General features: G+C 35.2%; 1 protein-coding gene across 3 annotated transcripts in view; it reads right to left on the bottom strand.

The window, feature by feature from the left end:
• ITFG1 (integrin alpha FG-GAP repeat containing 1) overlaps positions 1-21304 on the bottom strand; it is a 92750-nt gene that overhangs the window by 10405 nt on the left and 61041 nt on the right. For all 3 annotated transcript variants that reach the window (XM_075510684.1, XM_075510685.1, XM_075510683.1), the window contains 4 exons: positions 18141-18291; positions 17545-17653; positions 13684-13727; positions 11664-11742 (listed from right to left, as the gene is read on the bottom strand). In XM_075510684.1, the coding sequence (XP_075366799.1) occupies positions 11664-11742; positions 13684-13727; positions 17545-17653; positions 18141-18291 (383 nt within the window). The remainder of the gene's footprint in view (positions 1-11663; positions 11743-13683; positions 13728-17544; positions 17654-18140; positions 18292-21304) is intronic.

Genomic DNA, 21304 nt, shown 5'->3' with positions numbered 1-21304 from the left:
GGATTTGTACTTTCAGTCCTCTGTTGTGAGGGCAAGGGGTACTGTGTACATTGTTAGGTGAATTCCTAGATTATGGAACCTGTGGCAGACAGCATTAGCTGAGCAGCTCTTCTCTTTAAGAACAGGGGTTTTTCAAATAAGTTGAGGTAACAGTGTAAGACTTGAGTCTTGAGCCTGTCCCCACTTTGTCACTGACTTCCCTTACATTATCTTTTCTAAATTGCTTAATCTCTAGGTCTCAATTTCCAAATCTAAAATTTGAGTAATTCTTAAATTAGAGTAAGCACATAATATCTGAAAGCACTGGTTACCAATATAAAAGTAGAAAGGAACAAAGGTAGGTTTATTAAATTTGACTTAGTTATAAAAACAAACAAGGTACATATTACTTCATCACGCTAGAACATAATAAAGAATTTTCTTTAAAAATTTGCTTCACTAATGCTGAATTCTGAAAGACTTTTCCCAAAAGAACAAGGTGCTGCTGTAATATTTAACATTGAAAAGCTTTTAGAATGACTTTTGAGTGAAATATTTAGGATTGAGGAGACTGCAATCGAGATCTTCCTTTTTTCTTTCATCATACAAATGAAATGAATGTCAACTAAATTAAAGGAAATAAAAGAAAATGTCATACACAGTGTGCAGTCAGCCTTAAAGAGGTTAGAGAGTCAGATACTGCAGCTAGCATTCTTAAAAGCATTGAATAATTTCATGGCTGCTAACACTGGTTCTTATGCCTACTAAGATAAGGATAATGAAATCTTATGCTTCAGGATGTAAATAGATCATTTGCAAAGGTCAGAAAGGAATGTTTTCTTCTACACAGCAGGCAGAAAGTGTGCGCATACCTTTTTTTTTAATTTGCCTTTAAAATTGGGAGATATTAGCTAAGCAGGACTTGGAATGATAGTATATTGAAGGTTCTAATTTACTTTAAAGCTGACTACAAATAGATCTGTGAGACTATTTCTTGCTTTACTCCACCTACATCCATCATAAATTCTGTAAGAGTGTGATGGTTACTCAAATGTTCCACTTAGAATTGCAAACAAGTAATTAAGACTGACAAGTGTTCATCTGAGAAACATAAAAACCTTGAACAAAGATTAAAAATAAAAAGAGAAATTACAGAGAGTACTGTTAGCAGTTTATTGTAATTTCTGAAGTTCTCAGTCACTGGTAATTAATTTACTTACGAAAATATTTCAAATTTAATTTAAATAGCAACTCTGGCTATTTGCTCTGTGGTAAAATTATTGTAAACAGTTTTCTACTTGTTCCAAGAAGATTTGAAAATATCATTCCATCTTCAAGCAGGAAGGTGGGATTTATTTCTTACACTAAGATCGTTCATTAAGCTTTTGAAAGTCTGTGCAAGCAAGATAGAGAAAGTGGCTGTTGCTTCACAGTTTGTTTTGCTTCATTAGTAGAACTGTTACTATAAACAAGAATTAAAATACCTTCTCATGTTCATGCTGTACATTACTACTTTTTAATACTACTTTAAAGACTATACAACACTATGTCTTTTGCCTTATGCTTCTTGTTTCAAACAAGTTATTTGGAAGCACCCAGATATCATGGGCTATGGTATTGGTAGAGGTGTTGATGTTTATATTTTGTATATAAACATGTAAATGTATATAAACATGTAAAACATGTTTTAAATCATAAGTCACTAAGTTTATTGCTTAAAAAACCTTGGGCAGAGTAAAAAACCTCAACAATTTAAGACACTGTCTTCAGTGGTTTCAGCCTGTCAGAGACCAAACTTTTAAGAAATAGCTAATGATGATGGGCAGCCAAACCTTAGAATATTTTGCAGAGTTTGATATTCAGAAATAATTCTGAACATCGCTGAATCAATTTCCTTATTTTTGAAGTCTGGCATATAAAATTTGAAGCAATACATATCATTAACCTTTTGAAAGCCTTGTCTGAAAAACAGAATGAGGTGTCATCTATGACACATACAGTACTTGTTCTTTTATATCTGAATTAAGGCATTTCCCTTCTGTTTCCATTATACTGATGTAAACTTGCTGAAAGCTTAAGAGTAGCACAATATGCCCTGGGTTAAATTGCAATGTCCTCAACAGCTTATTTCAGGGTGACTACACCTAAGCGGCATAAGTGCTTAAATGAAGCCAATTTAACTTTATGAATGGAAAGCGGTTGCGTTTACATGTAGAAGCAATGCTTTCTATTGTTTCTTTAAACAGAACTGATAATGTGTGATACTGGATTTATGAACAGTCTAGTTGAACCTACATAAATAGATTCACAATACTGATATTGTTCAGTCAGTTTAAATAAGCATATTTTGTGGAATAATAGAGCAGAACATACAAGATCACTACACAGAGTTGAAAGACTAATGGAAACTCCTATTTCAAACCTGTGATCTCCTGAAGCGCCATTCTTTTAATTTTTTTTTATTATACTTTTCTTGACAAAATATCATTAGCATTTAAGTAGTCCATTAAAGCTATTCAGATTAATTTAAAATACAGTAACAATATTTAGGCTTTCAAAAGTCCCCCAAATTCAATATATTAGAGGATTGAATAGCTAGATGTATTTTCATAAATAAAAATGTTATGTCATTATTTCTTCCAGTTGCTGTATTTTCCTCTAATTTGCAAAATGATGCATTTACCAGAAGCTTTAATACATTCACCAAAATAGGAACTGAAGATACTTGTGAAGTGTGAATCAACTTGTCAAAAAAAAAAAAACCACCCAAATCCAACAGAGTTAGAAAATATAACAAGGAGTTGCTTTGTTTTAGACATACATTCTTTGTACCTGTTGACAATGTAGGCAGCTTTTCTGGTAAAAAGCAGTTCATCATGTAAAACATAGTATCTGAGTTGTAGTCTTTAGTCTCAGACTTGCATCTAAATTCTTCTGTACCATCATCCACCTTAATATTGAGGTCAACACAAGAATGACTGCTTTCTTATAGATTAGATACACATATGCATCCTAGAAAAACTGAAAGTTATTCCAAAAAACTACATGCAGAAGTTGCATAAATTGCTGCATAGCTGTGAACAACATGCATGCCACAGCTGGAATAAGACAAAGCCACTTCAAGAGTTAGGTAAAATTTACTGCATAGTTGAAACACTACAGTGATTATTTACTTTACAGCGATTATCAGTATTGTGCTACATTGCACACCAAAGTGTTTCCCCATCTTTTGAAGCTGGCAGCTCCTTATTTTATTTGAAAATATGCCAGAACCACTTACTGCAAAAGAAAGGGAAAATATAACTGATAATAATGAAATACCTCTGTAATATGTGTAAGAATTTACAAAGCAGCTTGCAAAAAACCCCCAAAAAACCAACAACTCCAAACTTGAAAGCTTTTTAGAAAGTTGGAGAATTTTATTTCCTTGGCTTTAGTTGAAAGCTTTACTTCAGTTCCCTTATTTTACTGCCTTTGGAGTTGTAGGTCACTCGTTGGGAAAAAAAAAAACAGCGGAGAAAGAGCTCTTTTTCTGCTTAAAATTATGCAATGGCAACTTCAGCTTCCTAAGGGCTGAGAATGTCTCCCTCTTCTGACTTAGCTGTTTGCCTCTTAATTAGTCCATGCAGTAGGAAATTCTCGATTAATGCAGTACACAATTTCACCTCTCAACTTTTTCTGCAATATTTTTTCCTGGAGTTCCAGAAATAACTGGGGAAAGTGGATTTAAAGTGCATACGTACAACTTTGGTATCTGTTACTTGCAGTGCTTCTTCTGGAAGCCCAGACTCCAAATCTGATGCATTTATGTGAGAATATGTGTTTTCAGTAAGCATAACTCTACACCATGAAATCATAGAAGTAAAACTAGAAACTCTTTAAAAACTCTTTTAAAAACCCAAACAAACAATAAAATGAGCCTATTGCTGATATTCCAACCCTTTGCACAGGGGAAAAGTTGTCTAATTTGTAATGCCTAAATATTACCAAGTTTGGTAATATTGCATGCAACATTACAAGTTCAAGTAAGTTTTCTAAACAAGAGTTATATAGAAAAACATACTAGCAGGGTATCCCCACCTACAGCAACCAGAAAATCCCTCTGAACAGAATCCAGCTATTCAATTATTAAATGATTCCAGCTTGTTCCATGAATACACTCTTCTTTCTATATAGTGGAATTCCACATAATGAATCCTGCAATGTCAAATGGCTACTGAAATTAAGCTTATTTTGCTTTTGTCTGGTACATATTGCAATGTTTATGTTTAAATGCATTACTATAATAGCTGATAGACATTTGTGTTCACCTCACAATCCAATTTAGTTAAACAGCATGAGAACTCAATGCAACATCAGGGAAGAGTAAGCAGATTTCAAAAAACCAGAAGGGCACGACTTAACAGCATGCGAAAGGTCATTCTGCCATGGAAGGTTTAACACACACACACAAAAAAAAAAAAGGAAAACCAGCAAAATGAAAGAGCTCTCAAATGAGAATTGCAAAGGCTACCAGTCCATACAGCTTCAGTCATACTGGTGCTTAAACAAATTATAACTTGATCCATATGAGCAATTCAATGCCTCTATTCATATGATAATATTATGCCTACGTATGGATATTGATCTCCGAGTAAACCTTAAGCATTTATTGTTCTGTTGTTCCTGGCCCACAGGATTAATATTTTTGGTAGACACAAACTGCAGCTATGACCCAATTTATTTCAAACTCTAAGTCTATTGGTGTATTTTTACGTTCAGAGAGAAAATTAAGACGTTCATAGCACATGCCGAGACACAGAGATATTCTCCCATTTTAAGTGGAAGTGAAAACATGAAACAATACATCAACCCAAAGCTCCAGCCAGGTTGGGCCTGCCTTGCACAATCCCAAGGCTTCATCTGGTACATACAAGATGTGGTACATCAGAAAATATATTAAAAATATTTTGGGTATGCCACACACTGCACAGAATAAGAGGCCCTCCCTTGCCATAGGTGTCCTTATCACAAAAATGGCAAGAGGGAGCTGCGAGCAGTTTTGCCTCAGCTGCCTGGCTAGTCAACGTGTTAAGGAGTCAGCCAGTACTGCTGCAGTTTTGGCAATGCATAGCCACCAGTCTTATCCTTCTATCTGCTTGTCTGCTGACAGGCAGGAATTCCTACAAAGGAGAGAAAGAGAAGGTATCTGAGGGTTCAGATCTTACACAGAAGAGGGAGAAAGCAAACAGGAATACAGAAAAATTGGGTTGTGGTGAAAAGGGAATGGGTATCAGAAGGAAAAACAGGGTAAAAAGATGCTGATATCTGAAGGCAGCCTGATGTTCATAGTATGAAGTCTCTCCAGGACTACCCAGTCATTTGACTTGTTCAGCCCTTGACCAGGCAACATTGCAATAACAAATTTCAAATGCTTGTCTTGTGCTGGTGCTGCACTATGAAGCCATCCTTGTGCAGTTTCTGAAAACATTTCAGTAAATTAACAGCTACTCCATATTAAAGTATTTGATCTTATTTACGTTGTTCTGGGTCCACAAGGACATTAGTTCTAAGAAAATCAGTTTGTGTTATTGGTAATAAAATAAATGAAACCAAACATATCAAGTAGGTAGCCTTCTCAAGAAAACACAAGAGATCATTATTGGGACCCACTTCAGCTTGCAAAAATGACATGCCTGCATTTTAGCCAAGGTCAGAACTGTTAACAAATAGAGCCATATAGATGTAATATGCAGTAATCTAACTGGTGTCAGTCATTAAGCAAAATTCTATTCAAAACCAAAGAGATTTAGGAGAGCTACTATTTCATTATCAACAATGATTTTTTTTTTTTTAGGATGCTGAAGTTTAAAAAAAAAAAACAACAAAAAACCAAAGCCCAACAGCTTGCATTTGGTTGGCTTTACTAAATTCATCTTATGTATCCTCCCCCCACCACAAGAACAGCTTTGATTTACTCTGTGCTCAACTTTACATATTATACCCTAGTTATTATACTGTAGTTTATGCTATACATCATTGCTTACAGAATTCAGCTGAAAAACACTGCGTCAGAATAATATTAGAAATTTCTTAGAAGCCAATAAAAGCCTGGAAATGCAGATGTGGAGCTGAAAATCCAGGCTGACACTCATACTTAACTGTAGGGTCTCTTTAAAAATAACAACTCCAAAAGAAATGGGGAGTAGAAAAGCCAGATTGCAGGAAACCGATCAGAAAGCATGACTTAAATCTGAGTTTGCATACTTCTCCCAGATTTACACCTGGACCTGATCTGATCTCAAGCATAAAATTCCTTAAATATTTGGAGAAGCTGTTGCAATTGAATTTCCTCTCCGAGAGAGGAGGTCTGTGGTGGTATTAACTGCAGATGTAAGACCAAGTACTTCTCAATTCTAATGCTCATTTTGGCAATTGCTATTCCTTGTAGCTAATTTAACAGTATTTCTTGTTGTAAGATTACAAGTGAATTGAGCAATGTGAAAGTGAAAGCACAGAATATGCACTAATTATTATTCTGCTATCTTTTAACAACATACTGGAATGCTAATAGGAGAGAGAATAATTCTAACAATGTTTTAAAAAAACCCTTGTAATTATGCAAATTTCCTGTAGTTAAGGCTTGGCAGATCAAAGAACCTTAAAATGAATTAGATAAGGACAACCATATGTGCCTTTTTATTTTACTCTTTGCATGAATATTGCATACATGAAAGATACCATAATTCAGAACTAAAGACCTGCAGAATTAAGAAGATCAGAAGCAGAATGGTGGACATTTCTTTGAGTACTGTAAGATTTACTTTAGCCCAGGGCTGGAAGGATAATTAAGGTGACTTATTAGTTTGGCATCAGTGCTCCAGCCAATAACTGTTCCCCTGCTAAGACCAGCGGTAAACATAACAAATAGCATCAGCTGACATGGGGGGGGGAAGCACAGGACAAATGGTGAGCGTTGTTTTCATTAGAAAAAGAACTATGTTATGTTACTTCTTGGGAAAGAGATGAACTATTTTAAAAATACGATCACAAACTATCAGATTATCTCATTATTGCTTTTATATAATTAAAAGCTTCAGATATGGATTGGTCTATGATATTATATAAGGAATGCAAATAAGTTGATGAAAATTAGTTTTAAAACAGTGTATTCATGCTGTACTTTTAAAAGCTTAATGTGGAAAAGATGTTTTGTAGGTTTATACATGGCCCAAAATTGCCATGTGGGTTTGGTATTGCCCACCAGTACACATATATAGAAGTGTTACTTGAGGTATTTCTTGATAGTCAAATAGAATACAATTCTGATGTAACAGATTGCTTTTAAAGATAATAACCTGTAGGCCAGTAATTCTAGCTAGAACTTTTACTGAATTTTACAAGTAGGACTTGAAAAAGAAGAAAGTTTAGCTACAAACAATATAATAGCTTCAGAAAATGTGACTTTGAAAACTTCTTGCAGGAATTATACAGATAAAAAAAAAAATCTATTAACATATTACAGTTGAGAAACTGATCAAAGACAGTATTATAAAATTCCCTGTAGCAATAATGCTAGGGTCATAAATGCACTTGGAATTCATTACTGTTATTTCATAATGTCAAAACAGAAAAGGAAATTCATCATGATTGGACTCTGTTAGATTTTTATTATTGTAAATATGGTAGCAGTGAAGATGAATGGTACTATAGCAGTATTAAATCATATTTGATAGCTGTTTCTTAGAGTAAATTGTAAAAACATTCCATTTCTAAAAGCACTGACTCCCTTCTGCCCCCCGCAAAACACCCCACAAAACCAAACTCTCCAAACCCTAAAGATAATGTTTAATAAAAAATTATTTGGTTTTGTTCTTGGAAGAGAAAACCAGAAAAAAAAATTAAGAAAATGACACATGAAATAAGTCCAAATTTTAAGCTAGCTTTATTCCCCACAGATACAAGGAATTTGTAAGCTATATGCATTCTTCCTTGACATCGAGGTCTGTAGTTGGAAGAACATCTTTATTTTGCCACTGGGTTATTTCATAAGCTTGCTTAAGTAGTAAGCGCCAAAGGGTCAAACAAACACAAAACAAACCCATCTAAACTTGTATTTCCTCAAAGGGGGGTTTAGAATCAGTTTATACTGCTGTGAATGAACCTTTTAATAGATATTCTGCACTTGAGATCCCACAAATCCATTATTTTGTCATCTTCTGATTAAAATTATGTCAATTTATAAAAATCAAATTTATTTTTAAAAGTAGCATGTAATATATAATTCAGATATGCAAAGTTTCAGTCCTCTACAGTTTCTGTTTATGATATCCCAAATCGAAAATATTTTTAAGAACCTAATAATATATATTCTACTAGCTGTTAGACATGATTTTTTAAGTGCATTGTATGGTATCACTTAAAACATCAGAATTCTAAGTCTGAGATTGTGTTAATTACAAATAAGTAGCAAGAGTTAAAAAATTCTCTGACTACATGAACAATGAATCTAAATGAGTATAATTAGATCTAAGCAAAGGTTATGTTGGTTTTTTTGATTTATAAGCATTTTATAGCACTTTCCTAAGGAAAAAAAGGGTCGGTTTGATGGTTTTACTCATGTGTTTCTTTTCTTTGGCAAAAACCGTCTTTTTTGTTACTTAGGCAGTTATTCATCAATACTCCTGATTCTCCAATAATAAGGTTGTGCGTAGGTATCTGTTCACAAGTCACATGGCCAAAGGAACTATGAAGCTGTGGTTTCATTTTGTTTGTATTCACATGGGTGCACCAAATTTAGGCAGGCCTGCATTAAGTCCCAGTGAGCCTGAAGGAATAAATATATTACACTACTTCAAACCCACTGATTTCTTCATTTAGATGCATGTTCACCCAATGAATGCACTCAACTAACTTTTACTGGCAGGCTGGAAAGAAATTTTGTAATACAGAAATTATAGTAATTTCCCGTAACTCTGACAGCAGCTCTCAGGAAGCAGCTTTTTCAATAGGTCCATATTGCAAGAAGATAGCCCCCAAGAGTACAGAGGGGCAGCGATCAACTGCAAGTAGTTTAGTTCACAGCATAAGGAGAGATTAGTGAACTCCAATCTTTATTACACAAATTTGTGAAAGTAGAAGTTTTTACTCCTTACTAAGATATGAAGTGCATTCCAAACTATTTCTACCTTTGTTGTTTTGAAAAACAGTTACTCATATGTCTTTTAAAAAAGGAACGGGTACCACAAAATTGCTTGTTATTTAACAGTGTATGTCTTATTGGTATCCTGCCAGAAACTCAACTCTAAAGCCAATCTGCAACATGGAAGCAAAAAGAGGACAAAAACCCTTTAGATACCTGGTCATCAAGAAGAACAGAACAGAAAAGGCACTCCAATATGGATTAAAGTAAATATGGATAACAGCAGGAATCTCTAGAAACCTGTCCCAAGGCAAAATGCCTTCAAAACCAGGATAGCAGCTGTGAAACTAAGGATGTCTGTATTTGTACGAATATGAATCCTGCATGTCTTTGCAAGCAGCCCTACTTCCTGTATGGACCCTGCAACATCTTTTAGCCTTATCTTCTATTTCCCCATAAACCCTCCACAGTACACTAAGCTTTTTTCTGCTATGCTCCTTTGTTACTGCTTGGGCAAGAACATTTCAGGCTATGGCTAACTGCAAGTGCACCCATGCTGACCTTTGGCCAGCCTGAGGACAAAACCAGACCAAATAACTGTTGATCTCTAACTAAAGTCTTTTTCTCACGTGGAATTTTGTCTTCTGCCAAACTGCTGATTTTTCCAGAGCTGGTAGAGTTTTATTTGAGGCACATATACTCCAGTTAAAATTGGCCTAAGTACGCTAGTGGATTCAGAAGTTATTACGGACCACAAATAACCAAAGACAGCATACTGAAGCAAGTTTCCCATCCACAGGAATCCAGGCTTTTGAGGGCTAAAGAAGAAAGATCCTGTGTAGGCCTTTACCAGTATCTCCTGATACGGTTAACGAGATAGGCTGTACTGTGACTTGGCTCTGGCAAAGCTTGCAAGCCTTCATCTTGGCAACTGGCAATGAGATATGCCAGTTGTTACCCAACCAGAACTGGCTGCCTAAGGGTATGGGTCACACAGTCTAACAGAGTGCAGCGTAACTAAAAATCTCTACACTCATCATGGGGTTTTAAGTGTTTCTAACTAAATATGTAAGCTGCTCTTAAATTTAGGTTATGAAGAAAACCTTCAGAGTGATGAAGCTGAGCGTACAACTGGCAGGACGATTAGTTTGTTAAAATGAATTTGTGCAACGATTAGAAGAAATACTCTGCATTTTCATGTTAGCATTAATTATTAGTTTGATTAAAATGTAGGCTAATACTTTCAAGCTTTCAACCCCATATTTATGCATGTACAAATACAGAAGTGCTACAGAATATCAGGATATGTTTTTGCAGCTATCTGGTTCATATTTCAGGACACCATCTTTCTCTTTATTTTTTCTAGGGTGGAATTAACAGTGCTGAGCACAGTATTCAAGGTGAGAGTTTTATCATTGATTTAGGACCTTAACATGTCAGCATTTTTTCCCCTAAATTATTGCTGTTATTTAAATTAATGTTGTACAGAATACAGTTTTCCCAGTGAACTATGGGAAACTTTTTTAAAATTTGAGTTTAATTTGAAGTAAGACTTGAATAACAGATGCAGACGACTGCCACCATTGGGAAGGAGTCAGAATGGCACAACTTACAGACGTGCATACTCTTATCATGTTTTGGCTTGCAAGTGTGGGATTTTTTGCCTAAGCAAGAAGTGCGTCCATTATGAGATGATGGTCACAAGATTAACAGCCATAAGTTAGACTAATAGACCACTTAGTACAGTCACCTGTGTCTTCTAGGAGCCACTAGTACATACCTAGGAAGGCAGCATAAACCCCAGAATATTCTAACATTGGGCACTGCTTGGACCACGGCCTAATGGATTATTCTTTTTTTATCTTTGTTTTTGGACTCATGTAAACTGTGGCATCTGCAACATCTCATGTAATTAAACCTCTAGTTAAGCTGCAAGTTGCATGAAGCACTGCTTATTTCAGTTTATTTTGACCCTGTTACCTAATGATTCTTTGATACTTTGTAGTTCTTGTATTACCCGAAAGGATGCAGCCATTCCCTCTCTATCTTCCTCATGCTACTCATGATTTTATAGATGCCTGTTAGCCTGCCAGATGTAGTGAACAACTCCAGAAAAATACATCCTGTGTTTACTGAATGTTATGTTGATCCTTTTTCATGTGGCTACAAGATTCTATTTAGGTATTTCAAGGCCACTGTTGCTTCTTAATACATAATTGCTAAGGAACTGGTGAAAAAGTAACTCATTAGAAGCTTATGCTATTTCACAAACTGATGAAATTGTACCAATGGTTTTTCATATTGGGCAAGATACAGCCAACTGTTCAAACCCAATTTGCATGGGACAGAAGAAGGGAAAAAAGAATGCAGTTGCAACGTTTGTAATAAATATGCAATCTGTAAAGAAAGAAGAGAAAGTTAGGGGGTTTTGGCCTTGTAAACTGAAGACGCTTCAACAGCAGTCCCATTTCACCCTGTAGGCTTCTTTCCCAATCTTTAGGTTGCTGAGAAGCGTATACAGACAGACCACGCCATGTGTATTTTCATTATGAGGTTATCTTACCTGACCCATTTTTCAGGTATCCATTTGCATCTACAGTAGTGTACATGATGTAAGGACCAGGCTGATTAACACCGAAAGGCTACAGGGGGTGGGGTGGGCAAAAAAAAAAAAAAAGCAGGCAAAATTTTAGGAACAGACAAAGCTATAGTAATAAAACAGTAAACCAAAGAAAAATGTTTCTAGATTAATGATTTCCTTTTGATATGGATAATTTCGAAATCTTGCAAGTGTTTTGGTCATAGCATCATGTGGAAATTAATTTCCAAAATAAGGCTAATCAGTTGGCTAAGTAACATTTAGTTTCTTATGAAGAAAGCAATACTATTCAATCCTCTGGCAAAAGGTTTAATGTTTCCTTGGAAGTTACAGTAAAATAAACCACCCCTAAAAAAAAAAAAATCAAAGAAATAACTGCATGTTCTGAAAAAGCAGAACTCATTTGATACTCTCTGAGAGAATGCACTATCTTGATAGTCTTTCTGAATTGAAAAATACTACACAATTTCATAATTCTGTTATCATTATTTAGCAGTGTTTAATTCATCAAAGTGGTTGAATAGTTACTTGTTGAGTACGAATATCCATTTTAAGGAAATTCTCTTGAGGGAGAAAATGTACTTAAACATCAAAGTACAGTTATGGGGAAACAAATTAAATAAAAAAGAAATTAAAAAAATAAATCAAAGGGAGTTGTGGATTGCTGAGGGATAAACCATAACAAATGCACCTAAGAAAGAAGGGGGCGGGAACAATTATTTGCTATGGTGGGGAAGGGAGAGGAGGGGGGACAACTGTAAGAATAGATTTTTAAAGAAAGTTTTCTTTTTTTAAAAAAAAAATGCTGAATCCAAGCTGGTATTAGGGCATCAAATCCAGTAAAGATCTTTCAAATGAGTTACAGAAAGAACACTAAAAGAAGAGATGATGACACGTTTCACATCGTGCCTCAAAAAATAGTAAGTTCTAAACTGTAAGAATAAGTGATAATGATGAGAGATGGGATCAAAGCCTGAAAAATAATAAGTGATTAGAATGAAGAGTAAGGAGACCACAAAGGTGAGGTCAATGCAGATCTATTAAAGAGGAGTAAATAAGGTGAAAATCTGGTTGGTCCCCCCCCCCAAGTTAGCTGTATTCTGGCATAATGTACTTTATGTTACTTTCTGACAGAGAACTTCTTTTACAGTGGAGGCAATAGTATTTCAATGATCTTGATAATGAAATGTTCACCAACATCTGTTGAGAAGATTTGCTTTTTAAACCCACTCTGTAGTTTTGTAATTAAGCTAATAATACTATCAAACCCCCTTATTATATCAGAAATTAAACCCTATGTCTTAAAATAGGCTTAAGGAAAAGTTGGTCCCATTTGAAGCAGTTTTTGTATTTTCAAATTAAAATTAAATTTCATATTTTTGCGGAGCTAGAAGTGCTAATGCTAGCTTTGATTCCTCTAAGTTCCTCTTTTAGGCCAACTTTCACTGTGAACACTGCTAAACAATTTGCTAATTGAAAGTTTGGTGGGTGAGTTGCAGGGTGTCTGGAGATGATGAAAATAATTGAAATAGAAATCAGCACACGTATACGTAGCTATCTGCAGAAGCATCAGAACCAAGTATATTTCCTTCCCTTCTATCCTTCACTGTACCCACTTACTGTATTTTAGCCCAGAAGTGGCTACATGGCTGAATCTGTCCCATAATCAGTTTTGCCTGGCCTTTCTGACTAGGCGCACTACACCGTTTGGGCATCCAGCTGTATTACACAAGTTTTGCTTGTATCTGGTATGTCCCAGCCCCCATGATGCTAACAAACACTGCAGAATCAGTCAATTGATTTTGTCTCTGATCGGGCAGCTGGTGAAAGCTATGGGTCTCAAATATGCAGAACTTGGCCAGTCATGATTTGGATTACACGTTCTTCCAGTCAGTAACTGTCTAATACATGCAGAGTTTTTGGTATAATTAGACCTCAGCTTATTTGAAGCTAAATAGTAATGCAACATTATAGGTATACTTACTGTTATTTTCCGAGGGCAGTCATTAGAACAGAGGCCACTGAGAACTGCAAAAACAAAAAGTGAGCTTGTAGTGCTTATGTTAACAAGCCATCTTACAAGCACTACCTCTGAAATCTGTTCAAGTATAGTAAGTGTCAGGTATGCATTAAAACACATAAAGAAAATAAATGTCTTCTATATGACTTATGTTAATGTATAAAAAAATTCCTAATCTGTTTGAAGTATACTTCTTTGCAGAAATTAAATCAGCTCATCACTGTTTTATCATACCTCATGGGTTAACCAGCTTCAAAAGGAGAGACTTGCCAGTTAAAAAAATTCCAAATTAAAACATTTTTAAAATAGTGGACTGTACATTTTATTTATTATTCTTAATTTCTAACCATTTAAAAATACTGGCAGAGATTCAGCTTAACTGTTTTAACTGGTAAAAAGATAAGTAACGGCTTTTCCTTCTATACAAGGGATAGCTTTACAATGTGATTTAAAGCAATTCACAAAAACTAACAAAAATCCCATTACCTATTTATCCTATGAATTCAAAAGTATTATAAAGCAGATGCGTATAATGCTACTTAATATCTAAAGCCTATGACAGTTGTTCAATTACTTGTTTAGAACTTATTAGTTTCAAAAAATCAGTAGTTAAATTGCAGAAATATCCATTAAGCACTTATTTATAATCAAATAAATAATGGACAATGAAACCCATCTGTTCTATAACCTAGAACATCCTGTCACACTGAGTATTAGAACATCAGTACTAAAATGCCTTTAAAACACTCCCCCCCCCCCCCCAAAAAAAAAAAAAAAAAAAAAAAATCTAAGGTGTCATTCTGATGCAACATTCGGACTTCAAATGACAACAATTTGGTTGAGCAGCAGCCCAATAATGGCTATGGGCTGGGAAGAGGATACAGACCAGGTAGTATCAAAGCCAAGTAAAACATAGCTTCTCCATGAGTTAGGGTATCCCAAAGCGAGTGTGGCAGACAGCAAAAATTAAGATTTGGACTAGATTTGAGGGCAGGTCATCCTAATCACCGGGATTTTTTTAAAGCATTTTCTGTCTACTTTTACTGGAGTCAGAAATGGCACTATTCTAGTGAAGGAACATTTCTAATATTTTATGTGCAAATATTAACAACCGTCATAATTCCCAAGTTACCATTCTTTGCTTGTGATTTAAAAATGTTGAAATTTCCAAATACAGAAAAATCTATTATTTTTATACAGTCCAAAAAAAAAATCTGGATGGATAAGATGAAGGTGTGGCAAGGCAAAATTTGAAGACTGTGTGTATCTACAAACAGACTTTTTAAGCTACAAGCTTATTTTATATGTTATACATAGGTGTGTATGCAAGTGGAACGAACTCTTCCCATTTTGATAGAAAACAGCGCACTGCAATTTGCTGTTTAATTTCACTATTGGAACAAATAATCTGACCGAGTACATTTGACATCAGTTAAAATAAGCAAAACTGTTCTCATTGTCCATATGCCAAATAAGTGAACACAATGCATTTATTAATACACTAAATTGCACAAAGCATGTTTTGTTAGAAATACTCTCCCCTGTATCACAGTAAAAATATTTTTAGATCACTCATTAATTCAATTTTCTGTGATTTCTATGTAAAAATACTCACACCCTTAAAGAGTGCTAAAAAAAGACTTGCTCCAATTTTTAAGATAGATTTAGACAGAGTAAATCAAAAACCATGTTGCAAATTACTCCTTTCCCCATTAAAATACCACACAATTATAATTCTAATATGGCTTTGTGAAGTGTAAGATTTTTCTAGAGGATTTTCCGCATGCTTGTGTGAATTACGCTATACATATACAGTATTATTTAAAAGAAGGCTTCCATCAACGTGACAAATCACTATAGGGTATTACGATGAGAAAAAAGCTCAGGCTAAGGTGAAAGTAATAAATTCATCAGCCCCCTGTAGTAGCTGCGGTTCTGTTTATCTTATGGTGTGCAGAATGTGTGCTTTAGAAGGATTAGATGCATTTAAATAACATGAAGGCAAATACAATTTTTGAAGGTGAACCTCTAGTTGTTCCTGTTTAGCTTTGTAAGCTGAAGAAACAAGCTCACATACAGCCTCATTTTTTACTCATTCTCAAAAAATCGAGGAAGACAGGCAGAGCTCAACACCTTTGCAGTCTGGAAGAACATGGTAGGGCATGCAATTTGAAAACCTAATTACTCTCAATTACAAATATCATAATCTAACTCTAGCCTTTTAAACCAAGGCTCTAATTAATTCACACACCCTTGCCATCTTCATTGCCATTCTATGCTTTTACGGTAGGATATGTCTTGTGCCATGTAGTGCTTTTAGGCTGGAAACAGCAGTCTGACTCACACATGGAAACAAACTGGCGCTCAGAATAGATCCCGCAGCATAAGCAAAATATACACCATGCCAGTTGTCCCTGAAATGAAACCAGCCTGTTTTGCACTAGATTCTGCACCATTTCCAGATGATATAGAAAAGAACTCCAGTAAAGTAGTCTTGATATGACAGAGGTACAGCAAAGACGACAGAAGTCCCCGTTGGAAAGAAAATACTGCAACCACTCAAGGCACAGATGAAAATAAGTGCACTTGGCTATTGTTTCTTGCCTAGGTTTCTGAAAATAGGCAAGATAAAAAGGCAGTCATTGTGGACAAACAAAGTATGTTCCTTCCAGTCAATATTGCTGTAATTTCTTCTGGTTCCTTTCTGTCTCACTATGACATACATATTTATATGTGCAAGCATAATTATATTTTTCCTCAAATTAGTGATTTGAGCTAATCTTCCTCCAAATTTTAAATAGTATCACACATTACCCCCCCCCCCCAAGTTGAATGATAGATGTGTGTAGATCTAATGCCACTTTTATATTGACAACATTATGTTATGCAAAGAGATAAGTGAAGGTATTGTACAAAAGATTCACAGAAGGAGCCTCATAAGTTCAGCTAGTCCAACCCTTTCCCTTAAAAACAATTAAATATACTACATAATTTCTTAAACTAGTTATCAGGACCTCTAATGTTGGTAACTCTGCAGCTTCTCCAGGAATTTATATTAGTACTTCGCAAGCCATCATTTAGGAAGTTATTCTTATTATTTCCTCTTCGTAGTTTGTTACTTTGTGTTGTATCCTGCATGGACACACAGAATGCTCTTGCCCCATTGTTATACATCATTATGGACTGAACACATGGATCTTCCTGACATTTCTCTCTTAGGCTGAATAACTTGGTTCCACACGCTCTTTCCCTGCAGATCATATTTTTAGACACTTGATAATTCTTGTTTTTCCTTCAGAAGCCAGCTGAGAAATGAGTTTTTAAAGACCTAGTATTTGTCTTTAGAATTCTGCTAGGATGCAGAAGGAAAGGTCCAAGATGAAAGTAAAGATTTAGCCTGCCTCTAGTTAGAGAGTGAAATAAGACATGCATTCTTGTAAAAAACCAAACCAAAACAGCACAGCCACAAAAAACCCCACCACAGTCAGGAGATGATGAACACTTATTTAAAGGTCACTGTGGTCAACATTGATATTAAAAACAGCTAAAGTGTTGAAAATACTGGGCAGAATCACTTTGAATTTTAATAAGTACACTATAATAAAAACAAGAAAAAATCCTTTGAAATGAAACAAAATCAACTTATCCAAGTTTAAATTCTGCAACAAGAGATATCTGCAATCCCTAGTGTTTTCCATGTTGTGTTTTTTCTTTTCTAGAATTATCACACACAGAGCATTCCATAACGTTATCATATACAGATGCTTAAATAGTCACATTCCTCTCAAGGTCCCATTTTGACTTGATTATACAGTGATAACTTACCAATAACTTTAACGAAATAGGCATCTGCTTCAAAGTTATTCTTTAATGTATGGATAGCAAAGTCCTTGTTGGAGTAGCCTTTGCTTAGCACAATGATATCCAAGATTCCCTAGAGGAAAAAAAAAGTTTACGTTACAATGCTGATTTACTCTAGCTAACATCTAAATTTAGCAAACAAATTCCCTTAGAGATACAAAGGAAAAAAAAATAGAGTGCATGCATCGAAGTTTACACCTTCACTACTAATTTTAATATCTTTCAAATCTTATTAATCTATGGCAATTTAGGGCAGAGCGCTCCATCCGCAGCTAACCAGGACAATGCAGGTGGTCCATGGCTTCTTTCTTGCCATTGAAGAGGGCAGCTCAAATAGAGCATATGGAGGGTCAGCAAACTTTTGGACAGTGATGGGCTGCTGCTGCTATCTGCTCACCTTCCAGGGAACATCTCAAGAGCAAATTTCCCAGGCTGAAGGCACTGCCTGCCTTGTGCTGCAAAGCCAATGTTTCTATAAAGCAGTCTGCCAACAGCACACAGAGAGATACAGCAACACAGAGAGAGAAATGCTGTTTGCTGTAGTAAAGAGTGGAACTTACATCTTCGTATATGTCAAAGAAGGTTGCTACCACTGCATCCTTGATTTGATTTAGATCCGAGAGCTCCCAAAAAACTTTAAACATACGACGTACACTCTTGCAGCTTACATTATTGCATGGGACGTTTTCTAGTAAAAATGCTTGTTGATTGCTGTAAAACACATATATAAAAAACAACTTATTTGCTATAAAAAGTTTAAGTAATAGATATTAGAAAAATATTGTAATTAAATTATTTAAAGTCTGCTGAAGTTATTAACTATAATAAAAGCAAAGCTAGCAGCCACTGGATACTTTAAAAATCCATAAGCATTTATGTTAACTTTACAGACAGAATTACAACCATTAAGTCATGCCTGACAAACCAATGAATACACTAAATAAAGGTGTCCAAATCAGCAGGAATTGTTTTGTTAACCATCCACTCAAAAGACTGAACATATTCTTACTTTATTCTGAAACAGGTACAAGTGCAGTTATCTGCCATTTTCCTTAATCCCTCCACAGTCCTTCAGCTTAAGCACTACTTAAAAATTGTCAGTGCTTTTTCATTACTTTATGACAATCTCTTCCAACCCCCGCTCCATTAATAATTTTTCTTACACATTGCATGATGTTTTAAACAAATTTAAGATTAAACCAAATCTCTATTGGTATTTTCCCCATTGCTTCAAAGCAAAATAGAAAACACAAACCCCAACTTACTAGGACCAAAAAATAGGACAAGACAAACCGAATTGGACATTTGCTGACATATAACAGATACAGACAGAACGATAGGCTGTAATACTGAAACAAGAAACAAACCAACCAGAGTACCAGGTCTAGTATAGCAAAATCTCCTTTCTAAAGAATTTATCTAATACACGCCCATTGGTCAGTGGCAGACACAAGGTTCATATATGCTTGCTGATGACCAATAGCATTATACGCTGCCTCTGATACTGCAACGTTGCCACTCTGACTGGAACGGTGAAAACCTTCAGACTTTACCAACCAGGAGCCTGATTCTTTGGCAGGTCTTTATCCTGCGACCCTGCTAGAATCCATCATCCCTTGGCAACGGGAACAGATGAATTGTCCTCCTCTCTTTCTGGGGGCAGAGCCAGGAGATGGAGCAGACGATGTTCTGTAAAGCTAGCTAAGCATGTCAGAGCCCAGGGCAATAACCAAAACACTTCTTCGTTACGACCTTGAACACACTGCTGTTTCAGAGGGTGACAACAAGGTGTTCTTCTGTATCTTAATAGCATCCAGTGCCTCCAGGATGCAGTCACACACATGTATACACACAAGCATTTCTCCTCAGGAAAGTTTTTGTTTTTCTTTGTTTCTATGGTATATTTCAGATAATTTGCTACTCATAAGAATCATATCCCACAATATTTGTATTTCTGCTCCATCCATTTCAGAAAGAGTTAGAGAAGGGTAAAACATTCAATCCAAGAAAAAACATTTCTGACACCAAAGTAAATCCGTTTCCTTGCCTGTTCCCAAGTTAATATTTCAGAACCTGCAATGGGAAAAATGTAGGATTTTATTCTCTGTAAGATGTGTCAAAAGTAAGGTGGGATACTTAAACACTTCCCTCAAAACCTTATAATCACATTTCTTGAGCTTCTGTGAAAAATACGTAAGTTAGGCCTTTATTTTTCTGCCATATGAGCTTCTGTGAAAAATACGTAAGTTAGGCCTTTATTTTTCTGCCATATGTCTGCATTTGATTGAAGCTTAATATGAACAACTCACTTTTTACTATTTCACTGTTAGAAGCATAAGTATATTGAATTAACGTCCAGCCAAAATGAAATAAGGTGATCTGCAATATTTAAGACATTGTATTACCTGTATCTAAGAACTCATAATCATAACTTGAAATTCTTAAGTGCTCACATTCATTTCATGTATTACATAAGTATCACATCAGATTAACCAACTATAAGGTAAGGTGACAACCCGAGCTAAGCAAATTGTTTCAATTTCTCTTTTTCATCATCTTGACATACGCTTTTTTTTTTAATTTGGAAGAAGTTTTACAAAGATGCTTTCTTTCAATTCACATTTTTTAAATTGCCAGAAATTATTATTAGATGATTATTTAAAAGACAAAAGATTGTCAAGCCTGCATTACACTCTACATAAGGGTATTGTTCAAGTCTAAACTATAAGCCTTGTGAATGGATAGACATAAGAAGTTTATTTACTACAGGAACCTTTTTTATTTCCTTTCCTTGATAGTATGCATTTAATGACTTTCAAAACATCACGAACTGGACAAACAATAACATAACACCAACTGCACTGTGAGAAAAAAGGAAGATATTAAGCAAAGTGGCACTGAGCAGGGAAATGCCACTTTCCTTCATCCTTCTGTAGCAACAAGAGAAACACAACAAGAAACAACAGGAAGAAAAAAAAATCCCAAACCCTAAACAGATGCTGAAGACTGAGAAGTGTACTATAGGAGAGCTATCTTGTAGAGGGAAAAAAATAAATTAATTCATAGATGTAGCATCCCTTGTGGCAGAGCACCAGAGGTCTGGAGAACCCCTAATCAGAATATAGCTGAAAGTCTACTAATGTTTATCTTAATAGGCAGCAGGACATTTCATTTCATACTACTGCTGATTTATACCCATACAGTCCCTTTTGAAACACAAATACAAGCTTGCCTAGTAAAATTAACAACTCAAAGATGTTACATATAAATGTTAAGCTACAGCAAATGTTAACTACACCTACAAGTATATATATACACATAGGTTTAGATTAACTACTGTGAGTCATATGAAGTTGAAATCTGATGGTTTTTTTTTTGAAGAGTCAGTGTTATTGCTTACCTAAAAAAAAAAAAAAAAAAAAAGAACTTGCAGGGTAACAAACAAAAATAATAAATTCTAAAGCTAATGAAAGCTGTTACTATTGGTGAGAAAGATGGGATAAAACAAGCTTTAAATGTGAACTGCAATATTAAACTGACTTTTAAGTTTTTGTTGGTTTAGGTTTTTTTATTAAGTGGAATTTACAGAAATGCATCACTTCACTGGAAGCATACAGATTTTTTTTTTTTTTCTTTTTTTTCCTGTTTACAAGCTAGCTATTATTAGCTTTACAATTAAAGCTGAGTCTTCTTTCCTGCCAACTTCCAAGGCAATTCCTTGGCA

The sequence above is a fragment of the Mycteria americana genome, chromosome 8, assembly GCF_035582795.1.
Source record: "Mycteria americana isolate JAX WOST 10 ecotype Jacksonville Zoo and Gardens chromosome 8, USCA_MyAme_1.0, whole genome shotgun sequence".
Classification (NCBI taxonomy): Eukaryota; Metazoa; Chordata; class Aves; order Ciconiiformes; family Ciconiidae; genus Mycteria; species Mycteria americana.
This window is presented reverse-complemented; position numbering and strand designations above follow the sequence as displayed.